The following is a 22,294-nucleotide window of genomic DNA, read 5'->3' on the forward strand; positions in this document are numbered from 1 at the left end:
CACTGAAAGAACACACTCAATTCCACCAAGGTAAAAACAATCTTTTCTGGAAGTAACTCAATTATGTCGTGATGATGAAATTTCTTTAAAGACACTGTTGCATTTTTACAATCTTTACTGTCCATATGATGGAACATTTGGTACTAGACTGTTGAGTTTTACAGGCAAAACCTTATCTACCATTTTGAGTTAGAAAATAATAGAGTTGATATCAGTTTACTAAAATACAAGTTTCCCCATTCTGTGCCAAAATCATCTTTCATACTGAAAAAGAAATATTTAAGGATATATTTTCAAAACAACGTACAAGGATTTAGCCACATAACTTCCACTATTGTGGAAAACACTAATTCAGTTAAATCTCAGTTCAATAATTTGAATATTACTCCTAAATTTTAGTGTGACCTAACAAAGGTCTTTTGAAAGATATGTTTATCTAAAACTAAAGATATCTAAAGCTAAAAAGTAAAGTATATGCAAAAACAACAGAATTATGTCTTTGAATGTAAACTATTTTACCTGATTTGTTTTTTTTGTCAGCAGTATCATCCAAAGCTGATAATGCTGTAGAAATGCTCTTCTGAAGATCGTGGTTACCCCCTACAGAATCATCTTCATCAGAAGAAAATGAAGGCAATGTTTCCAAATTTTTCTTAAGTTCATCATCAACTTTTTTGGTTGGACTTTCACAGCCACCCTCAACAGACAAAGGAGCTGGTGCTGGCTGCGGCTTTGAAGGTGGCTGGGGACCCGGGGCACGGACTATCTGGGTAACTGGCCGCCTAGTCCTGTTAGGCATTCGTACAGCAGGTGCTGAAAACTGTTGCCTGGGCCCAGATTTTAGAAAGTCTAAAAAAGATGCAAGGAATCCTGTTTTGACTTCTGGTTGCTTTTCTTCCACTTCTTTAATTTTTTGCCTCATTCTTTCTTGGTGTTGATAAATATCATAACAACTTTCAGAAACAGGAGAAGAATATGGTAAACATATGTCAGTTCCTCTTACAGTCTGACGTTTGCACTGTCCACTTCGTTTCAGTTGTTTCTGGCTTGCACTGTCATCTTCTGTAGAATTTTTTATTTGGCTTTTTCCTTTACTTTTTTTCTTTTGAAAGTTCCCTTGACTTAAATCTTGGTTCTCTTCTTCAGTTTTGCTACCACTTCCATCTCCTGGTTGTAGCACAGATATTGGTTGCAATGGACCTTTAATCTTGTTACCTACTACAATGCCATCATCACAACCCATATTAAAATCATTATCTGATGTAACGCTCTCTTCACTTAGACTCCGACCACTTGAAACAAATTCGGAGTCTCTAGCATTCAGTGTACCATCAATGGGAACATCATTGTCTTCTTCAGATTCATGACTAATGCTAGAGTGTTTCTTAACTTTGCCAGAACCTTGTTCTTGCTCCTCTTGACTAGGTCCAAGGGCTGGAGAAGTCATTCTAGCTGATACGTTTTGATCAGAAGTCTCCATATGTTGATCAAGGATCACATGTTTTGATTGTATTGTAGATACTGTTGTAAGGTTTATAGTAACTTGGCTTCCATTTAGAGAAATATTATTTATGCTATGTGGTTTTCCAACTAGAGTGGGTGAGGAGCTGAAACTAGGAGATATGTGACGTACATCTATTGACTGGAACTGGGATTTGGAATCATCACCATTTTCAACAGATTGGATTTCTTCTTCATTAGATGTGGATTTGGCAAATTCTGATGGTGTGACCCCACACGCTGCTGCTGTTGCTGCTAAGATGTCATCCACATTAGACAATATATTCCTCTCATCACTGAGAAGCATAGACTCTGGAAAACATATCGAACCAAGAGAAACAAACTGATTCTTTGATTCATGTTGATTTGGTTGAGTAAAATGGTCTTTTGATGTCATATGTTGCTGTAGTGGTTTTGAGGACTCAGAAATGTCCATTTTAATAACTTCTGCATTTTGAGGATGAAGCTGTTGCTGAGAATGACCCCCATTACTTTGAATAATGTGACTATCCATTTGAAGGAACTGATGTGCTACCTGCTGAGGACTCTGTATTCGTCGCAAATGTGGAGATGACTTTGCTTGTCCTAAGCCTGACTGCAGTATTGACTGCTGAAGAATTTGTAAGTCACAGGCAGATTCCAGAAGTACCTGTGCATTAGGCAAACATAGCTGATTGCCATGCCTCAAGGCATGAGCTTGAATCTGTGATGATGTGCTAATGACTTGGCCCTGCTGTTCTTGGGCCTTAGTTTCATGTACTTTATGCATAAGAGAATGCTGCTGGTTTAGTTCTTTCGCATTTAAACTTACTTGTGTTGTCTGCATTAAATTAGCTGCCTTTTTAATATCATGGCTTATTACATTAGTGATATGGCCGATCTGTTGAGTAAGCTGTGCCACAGAACCAACCATCCTCTCATCTTTTTTTGACCCTTGAAGAGTAAGCCCAACAACTTGGTCTTCAAGACGAGAATTACTTCTGATTACACTTTGAGAATATCTGTCATCTGCCTTTGAGACCCTATAGGCAGTGTCCTGAGCATTAATTTCACTATCAGTTAGCCTTTGGGTAGAGGATTCAAGAGAAGCTTGCTGTTGCAATGCCTGTAAATCTTGCATTGACAATTCATCTTCCTGTTTTGATGAAGCATACAAGTTAGAGTCAGATTTCCTTTTAACATATGTTTTTGTATCTGAGGAAGATCTATTGTTCTGCAGTGTCTGTGAATGAGCTGGGGATGCAAAAGTAGGAGACTGAACAGTTGTCAAAAACTTTTGAGACTGTGGAGAAGATGATTCTTGTGTCTGAGAATTCTGAGAAGAATGTAAAGAAATATAGTTCTGGTTTGGGCTTGAGGCTGACAAATTTTGAACACGAGGGGAGGAAGAAAATGGAAGAGAAGGTGAAGTTAATGTTAAAGATTGCCCTGAAGTATAACTTTCTGAAGGACTAACAGCTGACAAAACCTGTGATTGAGATGAATAACTAACCTGTGATTGGTTAACGGGAGATAAACCCTGAGAGTGATTAGAAGAATAACTCTGAGATTGGCTAACTGAAGAAAGATCCCTTGTTTGACCAGAGTAGTTCTCATTTGGAACTGAAGTTAATACCTGTTGATCTGCAGAGTAACTTAGTGTTGTCTGACTATCAGAAGTTATAGTTTGCGATTGCCCAGAAAAAGTCAGTGTTTTATATAATGAGGGCAGCTTCTCAACCTTGCTAGATGAGAAAACTTGTGAATGACTGACTGATGGCATATTCTGTGACTGTGTGGAAACATAGTTTTGGGATTGGCTGACTGATAACAGACTTGGTAGCTGTGCTGTAGAATAGATTTGTGCTTGGCCTGCTATTACAGAACTCTGGTTTTGTGCAGTTTTGGAATAGCTTTGTGTCTGCACAGGAGAGGCTACATTTTGAGGTTTGGGGGTCTTTGTTGACCTTGATAGCTGCTTTGTAGAACAGTTTTTTGCTTTTGCTGTAGAAGTAGATGGGAAACCAGGTGATGGAATTGCAGATGTATAAGACTGAGCAAGTTCCACTGAGACTTGAGAGGTCTTCTGTTGTGATCCTCCATTGCTCACCTGAGTAGCATCTCCAACTGGACTGCAGGACAGTGCTGACTGCCTGGATGTATCCTGAAAATTAACTCCACTTGTACTTGATAAATAACTGTGTAAGGAATGCTGTGAACCAGTCAGTTGTGCCTGAACAGACTGTGTACTTGAAGGCCGCTGATGGTGTTTAATAACACTACATTCTCGCTGAAGTGCTCTATCAATGGAGGCAGTGGAACCAGAAAAGACAGATGTGCTATATGCCTGAGAAGCCTGCTGAGCTCCTCCAAGTGTTGAAGGCAACAAACTAAATTGAGGTTGCAAGAGATGGGGTGCGGACTCTTGAGCAGAACGGTACGTTGATGACTGAGGTGGTATGCTGGTACTTAAAACAGAGCTGCCTAAGCGCTCAAATGTCAGAGCAGTTGGAACTGTGCCTTGTGATGTCTTGATTTGCAATAAAGGGTCATGAGCAGTTAAAAGACCATTTGATGTAGCACTGAATGTTGTATCTTGAAGTGTGAGAGATGGAGTAGTAGCAAAGTTTCTACTGCTGAAAGAGTTAGGATGCTGATAAGCTGATAAAGCAGATGTTGGTGGAAATGTTCCAGAGGTTGGCAATGCTCCAGTAACAAACAGTTCTGTTGCTGCTGAGGAATGCATACCTGGGGGGGTGGAAAAAAAAAAAGTGTAAAGAAACTTTATAAGTAATAATATTTTGTACTTCCATAGCTCATTTTATTGTACAATCTCAAAGCCCTTTACAAGTGTAACTTCAGACTCAACACCCTTTCGCTGTGAGGGAACGAAGTAGTGTTATTCTTAGATTTAAGCAAAAATAAATCACAAAATGTTTACTTCCACACCTATGAATATACAAGGACACATTTTCTGGGTCTATTTTTCAAACTGGGCCTCCATTTTTGTAGGTATAATGAACTCCACACTACAGTTAATTGCCAAAAATAAGCACAAACTGAAATTATGTATTGTTGGTGCAAAATGTGCCAAAAAAAAAAGAGAGAGCCCTGTTTGAAATCTCAGGCACCTTTATATTTATTTTTATCTATTTAGTTGTTTTGATTTTAATCTATATGAAACTACACAACTCTTAATATACGTTTAAATACACCATAGGAGTTAAAAAACATAAATCAAAGCAGTAGCACTTTTCTTACTCCTTTACTCTCCACCCTAACATACCTCATATAATCATCAGACAACAGAACACCACTGCTTAAGAAAGCTATAGAAAAACTTCTTTCAGTAATGTACAGCTCTCATTAAGTGATGGTCATTCAGGAATGCCTGGGCTAAAAGGAACAAAATGCCTGTTACTGTGAATAAAATTTACATTGCACTCCTAAAAGATGCAATTTTATAAATCTATATCAAAACATTCATTGAATGGGAGTTTTGTCAATAGTTTTTACAACTTATTTTCTGAGAAACTGCATTTATTTTGCTGCATGTATACTTATAAAAGGAGGCTTAGATCTGAGAGGTGGAAAAGAAATGAATTTATATTACATTTGTATGTATAAAATGGAATAAAAGCATCCATGACATCCACAATATGAGTATCCGATCAAAAGGTCTGACATTCACTACTTGCAGCCTTGCTTTGCTGCACCATCCTTAGCCAATAAAGAAAATATTGATCAATGGAATATAAATTCTGTATTACTTGAATTATAATACAAGAATTATATAATTAAATTTAAGCCTAAATCATATTATTTAATGACTTCTTGCTCTTCTATAGCACTTCCCATCTCAGGAGTTCAAAGAGCTTTACCAACAGTGGATATTAAGATTCACAACGTCACTAAAATAGGGATCATAATAGTTTCTTATTCAGAGATGGTGAACAGAAGCATTGAATAGTTAAGTGATTTGCCCGAAGTCTTACAGGAATCTATGGAAAAGCTAGAGAACCTTGGTTCTATTCCTCACTTCCAGTCCATATCCACATAACTATCCTTCCATTAACAAATAATGAAAGCCCTCAAATAGATTTATATAATCTTACATTTAAAAATACAGGCAATTAGTCAATTAATCCCTGGAGCCCTACCCTGCTGCTATTGAAAGTTAAATGCAGTGCTCTTACTGACTTTCATGGGAACCAGACTGGGCATAGGGCAGTGATTCATATAGTTCAACTTTCATTTCAGTGGCTAAGGGAAAAAGACAGCTTTTTAGCTTTGAACTACTATTTGAGAATAAGTAAAATCCTCACTAAGAAGGATTTCAGTTTTGACACAATAATTACCTCAGCAAATAAATTCCATTTAAAATAATTTAAAATATTTCATTTGTTTCAAGTTTTATAGTTGCAGCAGGGCACCATTACAGCTTAATCTCAAAATTGCTTAGACAGCATCAGCTGAGGCAGCTCAGGAGGGCATTTGGATGGCCTTTCAGTTCAACAGAAATTAAACCCTTATAATAAAGAGAGAAGCATTTTAGCACCAGTTTAAAATTTGCAAGCTGTACAAATAAATATGCTATATACTATTTGTAAAAATATCTATATGGATGCAGTAAACAGAAATTTTAAGTAGCATTCAAACACCAATCAGATTCTCCCAAGCATAAAAATACTTATTGCCATAGAGCCAGAAGGACTATTGTATACAAAAAAAAAAAAAAAAAAATACACGGTTACCTACCTTCTTGTAACAGTTGTTCTTCGGGTTGTGTTGCTCACATCCATTCCAAGTAGGTGTGCACGTTCCGCGTGCACAGTTGTCAGAAGGTTTTTCCCCTAGTGGTACCCGTCGGGTCAGCTGTGGAGCCCCCCTGGAGTGGTGCCTTCACGGCGGTGTATATAGGTCCCTGCCGACCCGCTACCTCTTCAGTTCCTTCTTGCCGGATACTCTGACAGAGGGGAGGCGGGTGGGTCTTGGAATGGACATGAACAGCACATCTCGAAAAACAATAGTTACAAGAAGGTAAGTAACTGTTTTTTCTTCTTCAAGTGCTTGCTCATGTCGATTCCAAGTAGGTGACTCCCAAGCATTTCCTAGGAGGGGTCCGAGTTCATGGAATTGCTGACTGAAGCACCACTCTGCCGAATGCTGCATCGTCCCTGGCATGCTGGGTAATGAGAGGTAAAAATGTGGATCGATTACCATGTCACTGCCCTGCAGATCTCCTGGGCCAGGAATGCCACTGAAGACACCTGCGCCCTTGTAGAATGTGCCATTAGTGCTGGGGCAGGTATCTTTGCCAAATCATAACATGCCCGGATACAGGACAAGATCCATGACGAAATTCTTTGAGAAGACACCATGAGGCTCTTAATCCTATCAACTACTGCCACAAACAACTGAATCGACTTGTGAAACGGCTTTGGGCGCTCGATATAAAAGGCCAATGCTCGCTGTATGTCCAAGGAGTGGAGTCTTTGCTCCCAACTGTTAGCAGCGTGTGACTTAGGGTAAAAGACTGGGAGAAAAATGTCCTGATTGGCATGAAACAGAGACGACCTTTGGGAGAAAAGCTGGGTGAGGACTAAGCTGACCTTGTCCTTATAAAAAATGGTGCAAGGAGAGTCAGAAGTTAAGGCCTTAAGCTCGGACACTCTCCTAGTTAATGTTATTGCGACCAGAAATGCCACTTTCCATGACAGAAAGAATAATGAGCAAGTCACTAGGGGCTTGAAGGGGGGCCCTATTAGTCTTGAAAGAACCAGATTGAAGTCCCAAACCGGGATCGGCTGCCTAACTTGTGGGTATAATCTGTCAAGACCTTTAAAAAACCGACCGACCATCAGGTTGGAGAAGACTGATTGGCCAGACACTCATGGGTAGAATGCCGAAATGGCGGCTAGGTCAACCCTTACTGATGAGACTGACAGGCCCTGCTTCTTTAAATACAGCAGATAATCCAAAGTGAGAGGTATCAGTGGAAGGGTACAGGCCTGCAAACACCAGATTGAGAATCTCTTCCACTTGGCCAAGTAGGTGGCCCAGGTACAGGGTTTCCTACTGCCAAGGAGAAGCTCCCTAATGGGATTGGAGCACATTAGTTCTACTTGGTTTAACCAGGAAGCTTCCAAGCTGTAACATGGACAGACTCGAGGCTGGAACACTGGAGATGGTCATGATCTTGAGGGATCAGGTCCGGAAGCAAGGGCAATGAGATTGGGGTATCCACCGACAGCTCCAGGAGCGTGGTATACCAGTCCTGGCAAGGCCCAGCTGGTGCTATCAGTATGACTGTGGCCCTCTCCCTGCGGATCTTGAGCAGAATCTTGTGGATGAGCGGGAAAGGCAGGAACACATACCGCAGGTGGTCCGTCCAAGGAAGGAGGAACGCGTCCACGAGGGAGCCCAGGTTGTGATTCTGGAAGGAACAGAACTGTAGACACTGCCTGTTGCTTTTTGTAGTGAACAGGTCTATCTGGGGAACTCCCCACCTTTGGAAAATGCTAGTCACCATGTCTGGGCGAATGGACCACTTGTGGTTGTGGAATGATCTGCTGAGATAGTCTGCCAGCTTGTTAGGAGAACCAGGACGTAGGATGTTTCCAGGTGAATTGAGTGGGCTATGCAGAAGTCCCACAGTGTGAGAGCTTCCTAATATAGGGGAAAGGAGCGAGTTCCACCATGCTTGTTTATATAAAACATTGTGGTTGTGTTGTCCATCATCAACGCCACACTATGCCTTCGCAAGTGGACATGGAAGGTCTGGCATGCCAGGCGGACCACTCTCAGCTCCCTGATGTTGATGAGAAGCAAGAGCTCGACTTGTGACCAAAGTCCCTGGATCCTGAGTTCTTCCAGATGAGCTCCCCACCCCAATGCTGATGTGTCTGTGACCAGGGACAGAAAGGGCTGCGGTTTGGTAAAGAGGATCCCTGTGCATACCGCATGTGGGTTGAGCCACCACTGGAGAGACCCGAGAACTGGCAGTGGGAGTGTGACCACCTTGTCAGGCTGTTGGACCCTGGCTGATAAGTTGACGCCAGCAAGGCCTGGAGAGGTCTGAGCCTCAGCCTTGCTTATTGTGCCATGTACGTACAAGCTGCCATATGTCCGAGGAGCTTCAAGCAATTCCTTGGTGTGGTGGTGGGGTACTGCTTGAAGCCTTCTATGATGTCTTGCATTGTCCGAAAACGAGTCTCTGTCAGGAAGGCTCTGGCCTGACCCAAGTCCAACACTGCCCCCAATGAAGTCTATTCTCTGAGTAGGGGATAGAGTTGATTTGTGTACGTTCAAGAGGAGACCCAGCTTGTTGAAGGTGGATCTCATCAAGTTGACCAGCCAGTCGTCGAGGTATGGGAAGACCTGCACCTGCCTTCTTCTCAGGAAGGCAGCTATGACTGCCACGCACTTGATAAAAACTCGAGGGGCTGCTGACAGGACAAAGGGGAGGACTGTAAACTGGTAATGGTTATGGTGCACTACGAACCTGAGAAAGCATTTGTGGGCTGGAACTATTGATATGTGGAAGTACGAGTCCTTTAGGTTGAGGACAGCACACCAGTATCCGGGATCCAGGGACAGGATGATGGCAGTCAAAGAGACCATGCGGCACCTCAACTTATTCATGAACCTGTTGAGGCGTTGCAGGTCAGCGACAGGTCTGAGACCCCCTTTGGCTTTGGGGATTAGGAAATATCAGGAGTAGAATCCGTTGCTCCTTAGTTCCTGTGGAACTTCCTCCACTGCTCCCGCGGCGAGGAACATTTGAACCTCCTGCATGAGGAGCTGCTCGTGAGAAGAGTCCTTGAAGAGGGACGGGGAAGGGGTATGGGAGGAGCAGAATTGAAGAGAATATCCTACTTCTGTGGTGCGAAGGACCCAGCAATTTGAGGTTATCTGGGTCCAAGCACGACAGAAGTGGGACAAACAATTCACAAAACAGAGTGAAGGGTCCAGTGAGTGGACTGGTGCGTTGCCCCCGAGCGTGCCATCACAAGGCTTGCTTAGAGCCTTATGACTGCCTCGCTGAGCCCTGGCCTTGACTGGGCAGTGGATGGTGATGAGGCTTATGCCTACCATGCCTGCCCCACTTCCTGGAAAAGTCCTGCCTAGGCTGGGGTAGGTAGAAGTGCGGAGGGGGTTGGGGCTTAAAGTGTTTCTGCTGGGTGGCGGGGGTATGCAGACCCAGCAATTTCAATGTTTCCCATGAATCCTTTAGGCTATGGAGAGGGCCGGCTCCAAGCACCAGCCCCCCAAGCATGTGCTTGGGGCGGCACCTGGAGGGGGGCGGCCCTCCTCCCGGCGCTCCGGCCAGCTGGGGAGAGCGGGGCCGCGGCCGGGTTCTCCGCCCTCCTCCTGGCGCTCCAGCCGGCCGGGAAGAGTGGGAACCAGGGGGCGGGGGGAGCCGGCGGGAGGCGTTTTTGCCTGGGGCGGCAAAAAACCCAGAGCCGGCTCTGGCTATGGAGCTTGGAATCTGTCTGCTCAGAAAACAGCCTCATGCCATCGAAGGGCAACTCTTGAATTGTTTGTTGGATCTCTGGGGGAAGGCCCGACACCTGGAGCCATAAGCTCTTCCTCATGGCTATGGCAGAGGACATGGTTCGTGTGGCAGAGGCTGCTGCGTCAAGTGAGGCCTGTAAAGAGGTCTGTGCCAGGGACCCCCAAGCGAGGACACCACAGCAGTGCCGAGCGGGATGGTGCCAGAGAACAGTGCCACGGGAAGGTGAGCGGTGCCTCATCATTGTAGGCTTGCCACTAGACAGTGCAGCGCCTTGAGTTCCTCCAAGACCAGCGCCGGGTGCCCCTGCGCGGGACGCACACCGCTGGCAGACCTGGCTGCTCTCACTGTGGGCGAGTGCTCTCTATCTGTCTTCTTGTGCCATTTATGCAGCACTGGTGAGTGTTAGCGGTGCTGCATTGCCATCGTGGGCTTCGGCTCTGGGGAGTGACTGTGTCGAGGATCTCTATGCTTAGAGTCCTTCCTTTGTCGTTTCTCTAACGGAGCCTGGAGCACTCTGCACGGAGAAGCTCGGTGCTAGGTTTGGCTGGCCCGGAGCTGGCTGGGGATGGAAGGCTGCCTCCATAAGGAGTTGTTTGAGCCTGAAGTCCCTTTCTTTCTTTGTTCTCGGGTGGAACCCTTTGCAGATCTTGCAGTGATCTGTTTGATGTGCCTCCCCCAGACACTTTAGGCAGGAATCGTGGGGGTCACCCATTGGCATGGGCTTGTGGCAAGTCCAGCATGGCTTAAACCCTTGGGATCGAGGCAGGCCCCAAACCCCAAGAGGTGAGGGAATTTGGTTAGGGGGAGGATGGGGGAACCCCCAGCTTCCATCTAACTAATTAACTATTAAAGACTAACAATAACTAATAAACTATTTACAGGATAATCAAAAGTCTGATCACTAGGGGAAACGCTTGCCAAAGCAAGAGAGACACACAGCTCCAACGACCGTCACTGGCAGTAAGAAGGAACTGAGGAAGTGGTGGGTCGGTAGGGACCTATATACACTGCCATAAAGGTGCGACTCCAGGGGGCTCCACAGCCGACCTGACGGGTACTGCTGGGGAAAAGCCTTCTGATGACACCTACTTGGAATCGACACCTACTTGGACACCGCACACACCAACTTGGAATCGACATGAGCAAGCCCTCAAGAAGCTAAATTACTTGAATATGCCAAGATTTTTTCACATGTAAGACAGGGCGGTAACTATGAGTTCTTCCTGTCCAAAGTAGTATAAATAAATAGGATTTTAATGCATAAACACTAGCATTTAAAACAACATTAACTGCAGCTGGCCTTTTTTTTTTTTTTTCTTTTTAAACTGGTCCTCACCTTCTATAAAATGAGGATAAGGGCACAAAAATGGCCAATAACAAGAATTTAAGAAAGGAACTCATTTATTTCTGTTTTAATTGTAGATGTATAAAGGTCCCTAATGGATCTGTTTTTACTCCTTACTTTTGATAGATTCAAGCCTTTCCTACATCACTGGAGACATGCCACACCAGCACCATCTCAGCATAGCTGCTGTTTCTTAAAAGCAGGAGGCAGGAGCAGCAACTTTATTTTTTCAGGTTGCCTTTGTTGATGTGGCTGGCTCTATACCCTACTCATGATATGTGAACTCGCCTGAATAGCTATGCAGTTTTGACCTCTGAAAGCAAGAAAAAGGTCAGACTGCCTTCAGACACAGCTGTCACATGCTCAGCACTTTAGAAAATCAAACCACTTAGTTGCCGAAACATGGACTTAGGACTCAAATTTAGGGGAGACACTTAAAAAAACAAACAAACCCACAATTTTGTTGTTGTGGAAGTGGAGGCTACTTACTGTAACTGGAGGTTCTTCGAGATAGGTGGCCCTTATCCATATTCCATACTTGGATATGCATACATGCCATGCACCAGAGTCTGGAAATTCTTCAAAGCAGCGTCTGTTCACCCGCACATGCTCAATAGCTTTCCTCACACTCCCAACCAAGGGTATAAGATGCAGTTTGGGTCAATCCTTCTCCAGTTCCTCTTCTTACCACAAATTCAACAGGATCCGAAGCAGAGAAGATGGAGGGCGAGTAGGGGAATGCATATAGGGTTCATATATCTTAAAGAACCTCCAGTTACAGTAAGTGATCTCCGCTTCCTCTTTGCGTGATGATCCCTATGTGAATTCCATGTGTGGATGATTGGCAAGCAGTATTCAGACTGGAGGCGGCTGTGAGGAAGCTGGTAGCAAAGATGCTTACAATACTGCCAATACCAGCGCTGCATCCACAGCCAAGGCATAAACTAGAGCACAGTTCGTCGCTAACATGTGAACTGATCTCCAGGTGGCCACTACACAAATGTGCTGCAGCAGAACATCTGATAGACGTGGTGGAAGAAGCCTGGCCTTATGTGGAGTGAGCTGTGATACCCTCAGTGGGAGGAATGTTTGCTAACTTGTAGCACTTTAAGATGCATCCAGAGACCCACTTAGAAATCCTCTGGGAGGATATGACTTGCCCATGCGACCTCTCTGCTATGGCAATAAAGATTCTCTGAGATTTCCTAATGGGTTTGGTTCTTTGCAGGTAGAACACTCAGGCATGTCAGACATCAAGGGAGCGAAGTCTCTTGTCTTCAAGGGAAGCATGGCGTTTTAGGAAGAATACAGGTAAGTATCATTTGATTGATATGGAACTCAAACAATCTTGGGTAGAAACTTGGGGTGTAGTCGAAGAGAAACCTTTTCTTTGAGAAGCACTGTATAAGGAGGGTCTGCCATGATGGCTCCAAACTCACTGACCCTCCTAGCTGAGGTGATAGCTACTAAGAATGCCACTTTCATGGACAAAAAGAAGAACAGGAGTTCTTGTGGCACCTTAGAGACTAACAAATTTATTAGAGCATAAGCTTTCGTGGACTACAGCCCACTTCTTCGGAAGCTTATGCTCTAATAAATTTGTTAGTCTCTAAGGTGCCACAAGTACTCCTGTTCTTCTTTTTGCGGATACAGACTAACACGGCTGCTACTCTGAAACCTTTCATGGACAAGTGGGCCATGGTACAAGTTACCATAGGTTCAAAAGGTGAACTAATGAACTTGGACAGGACAAAGTTAAGGTCCTATTGAGGGGGAGGTTTAAGCACTGGTGGGAAGGTCCTGATCAGGCCTTTCATGAATCATACCGCAGCTGGGTGAGTAAAGACTGAGGATCCTCCCACCAGAGGAGTAAGGTACTAATTGCTGCAAGGTGTACTCGTAGTGAACTAATAGTCTTCAAGAATAGGAGATAGTCTAAGAACAACTGAAATACTTACAGTTTCTGGGTAATGTTGGCACAGCTGTGCCCAGGATGAAAAGCATCTCAATTTGGCCCAATAACAGATTTAAGTAGACTCTTTTCTATTCTGGTTAAGGATCACCTGAACAGGGGCTGTACATGAGTGTTCTATTTCCAACCCCATCCAAAAACCAGGCTGTGGAGGAATGAGCCTGGATTGGGATATTTGCTCTTTCCCCAATCTAGGGTTAGGAGCTCATGGGTCACTTGCAGCTTTAAACTAGTGTAAATGGTGGATTCTCTGTAACTTAAAGTCTTTAAATCATGCGTTTGAGGACTTCAGTAACTTGGCCAGTGGTTATGGGTCTATTACAGGAGTGGGTGGGTGAGGTTTTGTGGCCTGCAATGTGCAGGAGGTCAGACTAGATGATCATGATGGTCCCTTCTGGCCTTAAAGTCTATGGGTCTAAAGGGCGAATCCTGATCAGTTGATGAGAAGACACTCTTAAAAGTTCCATGAACCAGAAATGTCTGTTCCAGTGGGGTGCTAAGAGAATAATGGTGGCTCTGTTATGATGTATCTTCCCTATGACCTGTGGAAGCAGGAGAATGGGAGGAAAGGAGTTTCTGAGGCCATTTGTCCAAGACATAAGCAGAGCATCACGTTGGAAGACACAACCCATGTCTCGTCTGGAGCAATATAAGGGTAGCTTTCTGTTGTTTGGGATGCAAAGGTCCTGGATGGTGTTTTGGGCCTCCCTAGGAAACCCTGACAATTGCAGCCAGGAATCCCCCCCTTATGACTAGACCAGTGGCCAAATTTCTGGAAGCCATGTCCACCGTATCCACTGCAGCTGGAGGTCTGTCTTTGCCACTAACTTCCCGTTATCTAAAGTAGACTGAAATTGGGCCCTGTCTTCTGTGGAAAGCCTGTCTGTGAAGTCCACAAGCCTGGAACAGAAATTAAAATCTTATTTCACAAACAATGCTTGGTAGTTAGTGACATGAAATTGCAGGCTTGCAGAGGAGAAGACCTTCCTCCCCAGGAGGTCCAGTCTCTTACACACTTTATCTGCCGGGATGGCCCTTTGATAGCGTGACCTAGCCCTTTCAGCAGTTGCCTGTACTACCAGCAAGTTGGGGGCAGGATGGGAGAATAAGGATTTAGCAGAAACAAAAACCCGCCTCTTAACCCTTTCTGACGTAGGGACACAGGATGCTAGAGTGTGCCATACTCCTCTAGCCAGTTTTAGTATGGCCTCACTGATGGATAGAGCCAACTCGGTCCCTGAGGCTGCAAGATGTCCAGGAATTGGTGTTGAGGGTCCTGGATCTCCTCTAACGGGATTTGTAGATCACTGGTCACTCTTTGTAATAGCTCCTGGATGTGATGTCCCAGGTCTTGAACCCAGACCTGGGTGTCCCCAGACTGCTGCTGCATCCTGGCCTCCATCTGGTGTCTGCTGAAACCTAGTAGGCTAAAAAGCTAGTAGGACTATAGCCTCAGCCAAGGCATCACTCATGGGAGCACTGATTGGAGATTCATCTGGTTCCACTGATCGGTCCAACCACACTATTTAAGCCAGAACCAGGAATTGAAACTGAGGGTCAGAGCCAAGGTCTGATACAAAATGCCAGAGCCAAGGATCAAGCCAGAATCAGGGTCAGAAGTCTGAGCCCAGGTTGGAGCCAGGACTGCACCCAAACCTGTTCCCGATTCCTGCTCTGCTCCTGCCTCACCCCTGCCTTCGCCCCTGTTCCCACCATGCTGCTGCTTCGTGCTTGATCCTTGCCTTTCCTCCAGTTCCTGCTCTTTCACCTCACCTCCAATCATAAGTTACCAGTCCTGGCTCCAACCCCAGCCTCAGTCTTATGACCCTGATTCTGGCTTGATCGTTGGCTCTCGCATTTTGTATCAGACCTTGGCTCTGACCCTCAATTTCAATTCTTGGTTCTGACTCTGGCTTGACCCCTGGCTCTGGTAGTGCTGACCCTGGGCTTCATTCCCCAACCTGGATGCCTGCTCTGTCCTCTAGAGCTGACTCCTGTGCTGACGACTAGGCCAGATTGACTACATCCTGGTCCATAAGAGTGGTCCTGGCAATGATCATCCAACAGAGAAGGTGAAGGAGTGATCACTTTGTCTGGGGATGATGAAGAGACACTCGTCAGACCCGTTGGTACCTGTGTATCTGGTTACACCTCTTCCTGCTTTTACACCGACGGAACCGGCTGTTGAGAGGGAAAGGAACAGCACAATTCTTGAGAGGGGCCTGGATGCTTGTCACAAGGATCCTACGGACCCCAATATGGCCAGAAAAAGGGATCAATGGATTGCGGGGGAACCCCAAAGAAATTGGTACCGGCGGTCCCTGAAAGGAGGTGGGGTCATAACCAGGGAATGGTGAGCGTAACCACTCGACTGTCTATCAGGATTCAACTGCCTCTTCGGAGATACCAGTGCGGCCATATCCTCAGATTCATCCAAGTCCAAGAACTGCTCCACCAGTAGCAGAGGCGCTCTTGGTACCAGGGCACTCCTGCCGTATGGTTGGAGGTGAGATGGATCCTGAGACAGTAATGCAGGCTCCTCCTCCAGAGGGCCAGGCTGGAAAGAAGTCGAGACTGGATAAGGGAGTAATATAATCTCTGGTGTTACATAAATCTCGATACGTTCTAATATCCAAGAGGTTCCCGCAGTTAAGTCTGATGGATCTGGTGAATCTACAGTGACCGGACGAGGTGAATGAGGCAATACCGACAATGAGTCTGGACCTGTACTTGTAGACAGAACCAGCGAGAGTCTATCCTTATGTTTTGGCACCGAGGTGATGGACAAAACTGGCGGATCTTTCTTTTTATGCACCTTGGGGGGTTTTCCATCGGAACTGGTTCCTTAGGTTCCAATCACAATACACCAGCTCAGGGAGGAAGTGTGTTTCTTATGGACAGTCCTCAACAGGGATCTGTTCTTGCACCCATGAGAATGCCCTCAACGCTCATGTGGAGACCTGGAAGAAGAGTCCTTGGGCTTAGATATTGATGGCTCAGCTCAAAGGCACATGCTTGCAGGGGCACTGCCAGGAAGTTAAGGCTCGTGTACAGGGCAGTCTCCCTGTCCCAGATTGGAAAGGATCCTCATAGCCTTCTCCATCAGATGATTCAGTAAGCAAAGCTCCCGGCTTCTTGAGTTCTGGGTGGGAAGGAGTGACCATGGAATGGTAACAAGTAACTAGCAAGGCATTGACCCAGACTGCCTCTTATACCCTCAGTCAGGAGCACAAGGAGAGCTACTGAGCATGGGCAGGCCAACAGACACTGCTCTGAAGAATTTCCTGACTCAGGCGCATGGCGTGCACGCGTACATATATGTGGAATACACATAGGGACCATCACTTGAAGAAGCAGTCATGGTTATCAATGAATGTTAAGGAGAAACATTATGGAAAATAATTGGTATGGGGAGAGAAGGTTGAGAATATATGACTTGCCAGGGTGTATGGATGGTCTAGTTGAGGAAGTATGATTAATCCTAATTGATTTATATTTTTTGTTAATTTGAGTAGGTCCAAATAGATACTGGAAGTGTATATTTAATTCACTAGAGAAAAGGACATCCTAGCATTCCCACTAAACCATTTTCAAATGTTCATAAATTTTTGCAAAGCCAAGTACTTTCACATTTATTCTGCTCATAATCCCTAATGAGGATTACCATGTACAACTAAAAAGGTTGGAGAGGATTTTTTTAAACTAAGGGCTGGGGCAAAGCCAAAAGCTGCGGAGGAGCACACAGGCAGAGACATCCCTAAGGGATGAAACTATTAAAGGGGGAACTCTATACTGTAGTCAAGAGGATAGGAAAGAAGTTGGTTAAGTACAAGAAGGAGCTAGTGAGGAACAGTCAAACCATACTTTTTAGGTGATAAATCTGAGGAACTGTCCCAGATTGAGGTGTCAGTAGAGGAGCTTTTGGCACAAATTGATAAATTAAACAATAGTAAGTCACCAGGACCAGATGGTATTCACCAAGATTTCTGAAGGAACTCAAATATGAAATTGCAGAACTACTAACTGTGGTATGTAACCTATTGCTTAAATCAGCCTCTTTATCAGATGACTGGAGAATAGCTAATGTAATGCCAATTTTTAAAAAAGGTTCCAGAGGCGATCCTAGGAATTATAAGCCGGTGAGCCTAACTTCAGTACCAGGAAAGCTGGTTGAAATTATAGTAGAGAACAGAATTATCAGACACACAGGTGGACACAATATGGTGGGGAAGCATCTATGTGGCTTTTGTAAAGGGAAATTATGCCTCAGCAACCTATTAGAATTGTTTGAGGGGGTCAACAAGCACGTGGACAAGGGTGATTCAGTGAATACAGTTGAACAAGGTCCCTTACCAAAGACTCTTTGGCAAAATAAGCAGTCATGAGATAAGAGGGAAGATCCTCTCATGGATCAGTAGCTGGTTAAAATATAGGAAACAAGGGCTAGGAATAAATGGTCAGTTTTCACAGTGGAGAGAGGTAAATAATGGGTCCCCCAAGGATCTGTACTAAATCACTGCTGTTCAACATATTCATCAACAATCTGGAAAAAGGGGTAAATGGTGAGGAGGCAAAGTTTGCAGAGGATACAAAATTACACAAGATAGTCCAAAGCTGACTGCAAAGAGTTACAAAGGGAACTCACTAAAGGCAGTAACTGGCAACAAAATGGCAGATGAAATTCAGGGTTGAAAAGTGCAAAATAATGCACCTTGGAAAACATAATCCCAAATATGTCTAATGATGGGGTCTAAATTAGTTGTTACCACTCAAGAAAGAGACCTGGGGGTCATCACGGAGAGTTCTCTGAAAACATCCACTCAGCGTGCAGCGGCAGTCAAATGAGCTAACAAAATGTTAGCAACCATTAGGAAGGGTATCCCAATGTCTAATACTGCATGAAATTCTGGGGCACCCCACCTGAAAAGAGATATATTAGAATTGGAAAAGGTACAGAGAAAAGCAACAAAAATTATTAGGGGTCTAGAAGCTGTTCCATATGAGAAAAAATTAAAAAGGCTGGGACAGTTCAGTTTAGAAAAGAGATGACTAAAGGGGGATATGAGTGGTATGGAGAAAGTAAATAAGGAACTGGGAACTGTTATTTGCCCCTTCACATAACAGCACAAGAACTAGTGGGTCACCCACTGAAATTAATAGGCAGCAGGTATCAAACAAACAAAAAGAACAACTGCTTCACACAACGCACAGTCAACCTGTGGAACTTGTTGCCAGGGGATGTTGTGAAGGCCAATAGTATAAACTGGGTTTAAAAAAGAATTAGATAAATTCAAGGAGAATAGGGCCATCGATGGCTATTAGCCAAGATGGTCACAGATGCAATCCCATGCTTCGGGTATCCCTCAATCTCCAACTGCTAGAATCTGGAAATAGACAACATCACTCAAATCTGCCCTGTTCTGTTCATTCCTTCTGAAGCATCTGGGGTTGGCCACGATCAGAAGACAGGATACTGGATTAGGTGGACCATTGGTCTGACCATATTTGTTTTGCCAATTTTGAAAATTTGAATGAAAAGCTTGGGTTGGGTTATAATACTGCAAAATAAAATGGATGTGGAAGACGTGCATTTTTTCATAACTGCAAAATTCAAAAGTGGCTGAAAAGCTTTTTTTTTTTTTTTTTTTTTTTTAACTCAAGAAATATTCACTACTGGGCTAACACCAATATGAAAAAAATTGTTTCAAGAGGAAATTTTTTCACAAAGTTAAGAATAATGAAGAGAGGAGTTTAAGAAAGAATTCTCATCTCAGTCTTATTTATTACATCACCACAACTCTCTTTTAAATACATAAACACATATATAATAATTTACAAGTGTGCTGAAAATTAAGAAAATATCACCTGTCTGCCATGACGGAGCCCTGAATTGTGGTAAAAGGGTAGCTCCTGAAGAAGCAGCCTGAGCAGTGCGAGATTCAATTGCAGAGAGAAAGTTCATAACTGAAGTTTCTTTAGTGTTACTTCCAGCACTGTGCATACTGGTATCAAATATTCCAGAAAGACCTTGGAAAAAAAAACAAATATACAAATCACAATGAATTCCTATTACAAATTTAAGAGCAATCCAAAGTCAGAGATAACACTGCTACCCAAAGACTACAAAGCCTTTCACCTTGCTTAAAAAGGTATGAAATGTTAACACTTGCTGTTAAAAAACTACAATAAATTTGTTCAAAATTTTAATTTACTAGTGGTTAGGCATATATTAAAACCCTATACTATAACTCAATCTATGTTAATAGGAAGCAAAGTTAATCAGTTTTAAGTTTGATATGCATTTCCCTCTCCTCCAGGTTTGTTCCACTGTTCTTTTTGTGAAGTTTTCTTCTTTCATATGCAACACAAGTTGATATCTAGATTGTAGAAGATAGGCTCACATTTTTATGAAGTGATGACTAATTAGGTTTCATCATTAACTTAAGTCATTCACTATTACCACATTTTAAAGCTACATTTTTAGCTAGCCTTTAAAATTACACCATAAGGTTCCACAAATTAGTAAGAACAATTGTGTGTCCAAACTTGCATGAATTAGGCTTCTAAGTATCTGATTAGCACAAAAATTGTTGGCACAATTTCAGCAGCTGGCTTTGGAGACCAACTGAATATTTGACTCTTACGTGTAGAATAGGTTAACAGTTAGATACTTATTGGACTTACAGTCATTGAAAATTTGATGCTCAATATCTGAAAGAAAAACTTTTTTGGACTTATCAGGACTTTTTTGTTTTTAATTTAAAGCTCATAGAACTAGTAAACCAGATTATGAAGCACTGAACTTTCTAGTTACCTTCCCCATTGTGCACTCATGACAAACTCATGGTTAAAGGCTCAGTAAATTGCTGAAATAGTAAATTCACTCTTGAAATAGCCTTTGCCACACCTCGCATTACAGGCTCCTTAGGACCATATAATTAATCAGTTTAAAGATGTAGTATTTAACCGAGCAGTTATTTAAATTGATTTTCATACAATAGACATTTACCAGTAGGATGGTGGGTGGTAGCATATCCTGGAAGCTGATGAGAAGCTGCATATGTCTGTCTGTGAAGAAGATCCGTTTCCGAGTGTGATGGATGTCCTCCTCCATAGCTTAAGCTAAAGGAAGAAATTAAATGTGGGAAACAACACACACAACCAAAGAAACAAGTAGATGAAACTCTGACAAGAAGCCAAAAAGTTGTATAAAGGAAAAACACCAAAGCTTGGTTGAGCAAGGACTTGACAAAAAGAGTAGGGTAATTAAAAGATTGGTACTACATGAACCAGCTGGCCAGATGAAAGCTTGGATTCACAATAACAAAAATTCTATATTGCATTAACTTAAGAAAAAAGTGCTATTTGCTTAGTTTTGCGATGGCAAGGAGCGAGTATACACTTTTTGAAATTTACTGCTTCACTATCTGCATTAGTGGGCCACTACCTATATGTGAGTCATTACACCCTAATAATACGTCAATTTCTTGCTCAATTTAAACTCATTTGTGCAAGCTGAATATTATTTTGATTATAAATATGTTAAAATGGCTGAACAATAGCAAGAATGAAAGAATATTTAAAAGGTTTTGTTTATTACAAGAATAAAACAGAAAAAGACAAAAAACTGATAGCAATAGCAAGTGGCAATATGGCCCAAAAAAACCCCATCCTTTTGGACCTCCACTAGTAAATAATTAAATAAAAACTGTAGATCATGTTTAACTTTTATAAGTAGTCATTTGAATTATCAAGCAGTTTTATTATTTTTACTGCTAGCAAAAGTGCGTAAGTGATACAAACAGTTAAAATACACTATGTCTAGATCTTTGCCAATATCAATAATGCCAATGCATAAAGTAAACTAAGAAAAGCAACGTCAATATCAAGCTCCATTAGAAACACTAAAGTTTCCCAATTAGAAAAGCAGATAATTGGTGGAGGGTGGAAATTACTTTCAATCTTCTAGAGGCTCAGTTCTGCAGGAGCAACAGGAACACTGAGTCATCAATGGACTTCTGACCATGATGCAATATGACCAGGTCCAAGCATTTAAAAGTCATGAGTCAAAACCAAAAAACCCATGAGATTATTTTAAAATATATCATGATTTTTAAGCCAATAAATTATAGCTTTTTCATTTGCCTTCTAGATTTTGAGCTTTTAGGGGACAACTGCCTGAACCTGTGTGTGTCTGATTATTTCAAGCATAAAATTCAATCTTAAACTCATGCCCTCCATCCCCATAAAAAATAAAAAAAATTAAAAAAAAATAAAGGCAGGCCTCCATGGAGGCTGCTGAGAAAGGGACTCCACTAACCCTCTGCTATCCCCTGCAACGTGAAGGCAGTCAGTTTGTATACAGGGGCGGCTCTAAGCACCAGCTAAACAAGCTGGTGCCTAGGGCGGCAAAATGTATGGGGCGGCAAAATGCTGAGTTACCGGCTCCCGCCTGTGGGGTAAGTGGCCGCTGCCCGCAGGAGAGCGGCGTGAACAAGCTGAGGAGCGGCCCGTCCTCCGCAGCCGGGGCAGGGCCGCGCTACCAGCTCTGCCTGGGGGGTGGGCGCTGGCAGCGGGAAAGCGTCGGGAGCCGGTAGCGCGGACCTGCCCCGGCTTCAGAGGACGGACCGCTCCTCTGCTTGTTCACGCCGCTCTCCCGCGGGCAGCAGCCACCCCCCACACCCAGGCGGGAACCGGTAGCGCAGCCCTGCTCCAGCTGCAGAGGATGGGGGAACATGGCGCCCGGGCGGTCCGCTCCTCCTCGGCTTGTCCCCGCCTCTGCCTCCTCCTCCCTGCGCCACCTCCTGCCAGGGGAGGGGAGAGGGGAGCGGAGCGGCAGCCCGGGCTGAGCCCAGCTCGTGCCAGAGCCAAGGCGAAGCCCAAGGATGAACAGGGCTGGGATCCAGCAGCAGCCCCAACCCCTTGCCCTGGGAGCGGCGGTGACCAGAGATGACTCCACCTCAGGCCAGATCTGCAGCAA

General features: G+C 43.9%; 2 protein-coding genes across 10 annotated transcripts in view; both read right to left on the reverse strand.

Annotated features, from left to right (window-relative positions):
• Nucleotides 1–22,294, reverse strand: part of QSER1 (glutamine and serine rich 1) — a 96,094-nt gene that overhangs the window by 39,985 nt on the left and 33,815 nt on the right. For 8 of the 9 annotated variants that reach the window (XR_006176106.2, XM_005291519.5, XM_065592258.1 and 5 more), the window contains exons 2-4: nucleotides 20,324–20,436; nucleotides 19,180–19,341; nucleotides 520–4,227 (exon numbers count right to left, since the gene is read on the reverse strand). Coding sequence is in view for 8 of the 9 variants with exons in the window: in XM_005291519.5 (XP_005291576.2) it covers nucleotides 520–4,227; nucleotides 19,180–19,341; nucleotides 20,324–20,436 (3,983 nt within the window). In the remaining variant the exon portion in view is untranslated. The remainder of the gene's footprint in view (nucleotides 1–519; nucleotides 4,228–19,179; nucleotides 19,342–20,323; nucleotides 20,437–22,294) is intronic. The other variant, XM_042857278.2, reaches the window with a different exon arrangement.
• Nucleotides 4,883–19,173, reverse strand: LOC135983026 (uncharacterized). The gene is made up of 2 exons (XM_065592259.1): nucleotides 13,021–19,173; nucleotides 4,883–12,820 (listed from the first exon to the last, which is right to left on the reverse strand). Exon 2 carries the CDS (start codon nucleotides 9,121–9,123, stop codon nucleotides 8,149–8,151), a length of 975 nt encoding a protein of 324 aa, XP_065448331.1. The 5' UTR covers nucleotides 9,124–12,820; nucleotides 13,021–19,173; the 3' UTR covers nucleotides 4,883–8,148.

This window comes from Chrysemys picta, chromosome 4 (assembly GCF_011386835.1).
Source record: "Chrysemys picta bellii isolate R12L10 chromosome 4, ASM1138683v2, whole genome shotgun sequence".
NCBI classification, from domain to species: domain Eukaryota; kingdom Metazoa; phylum Chordata; order Testudines; family Emydidae; genus Chrysemys; species Chrysemys picta.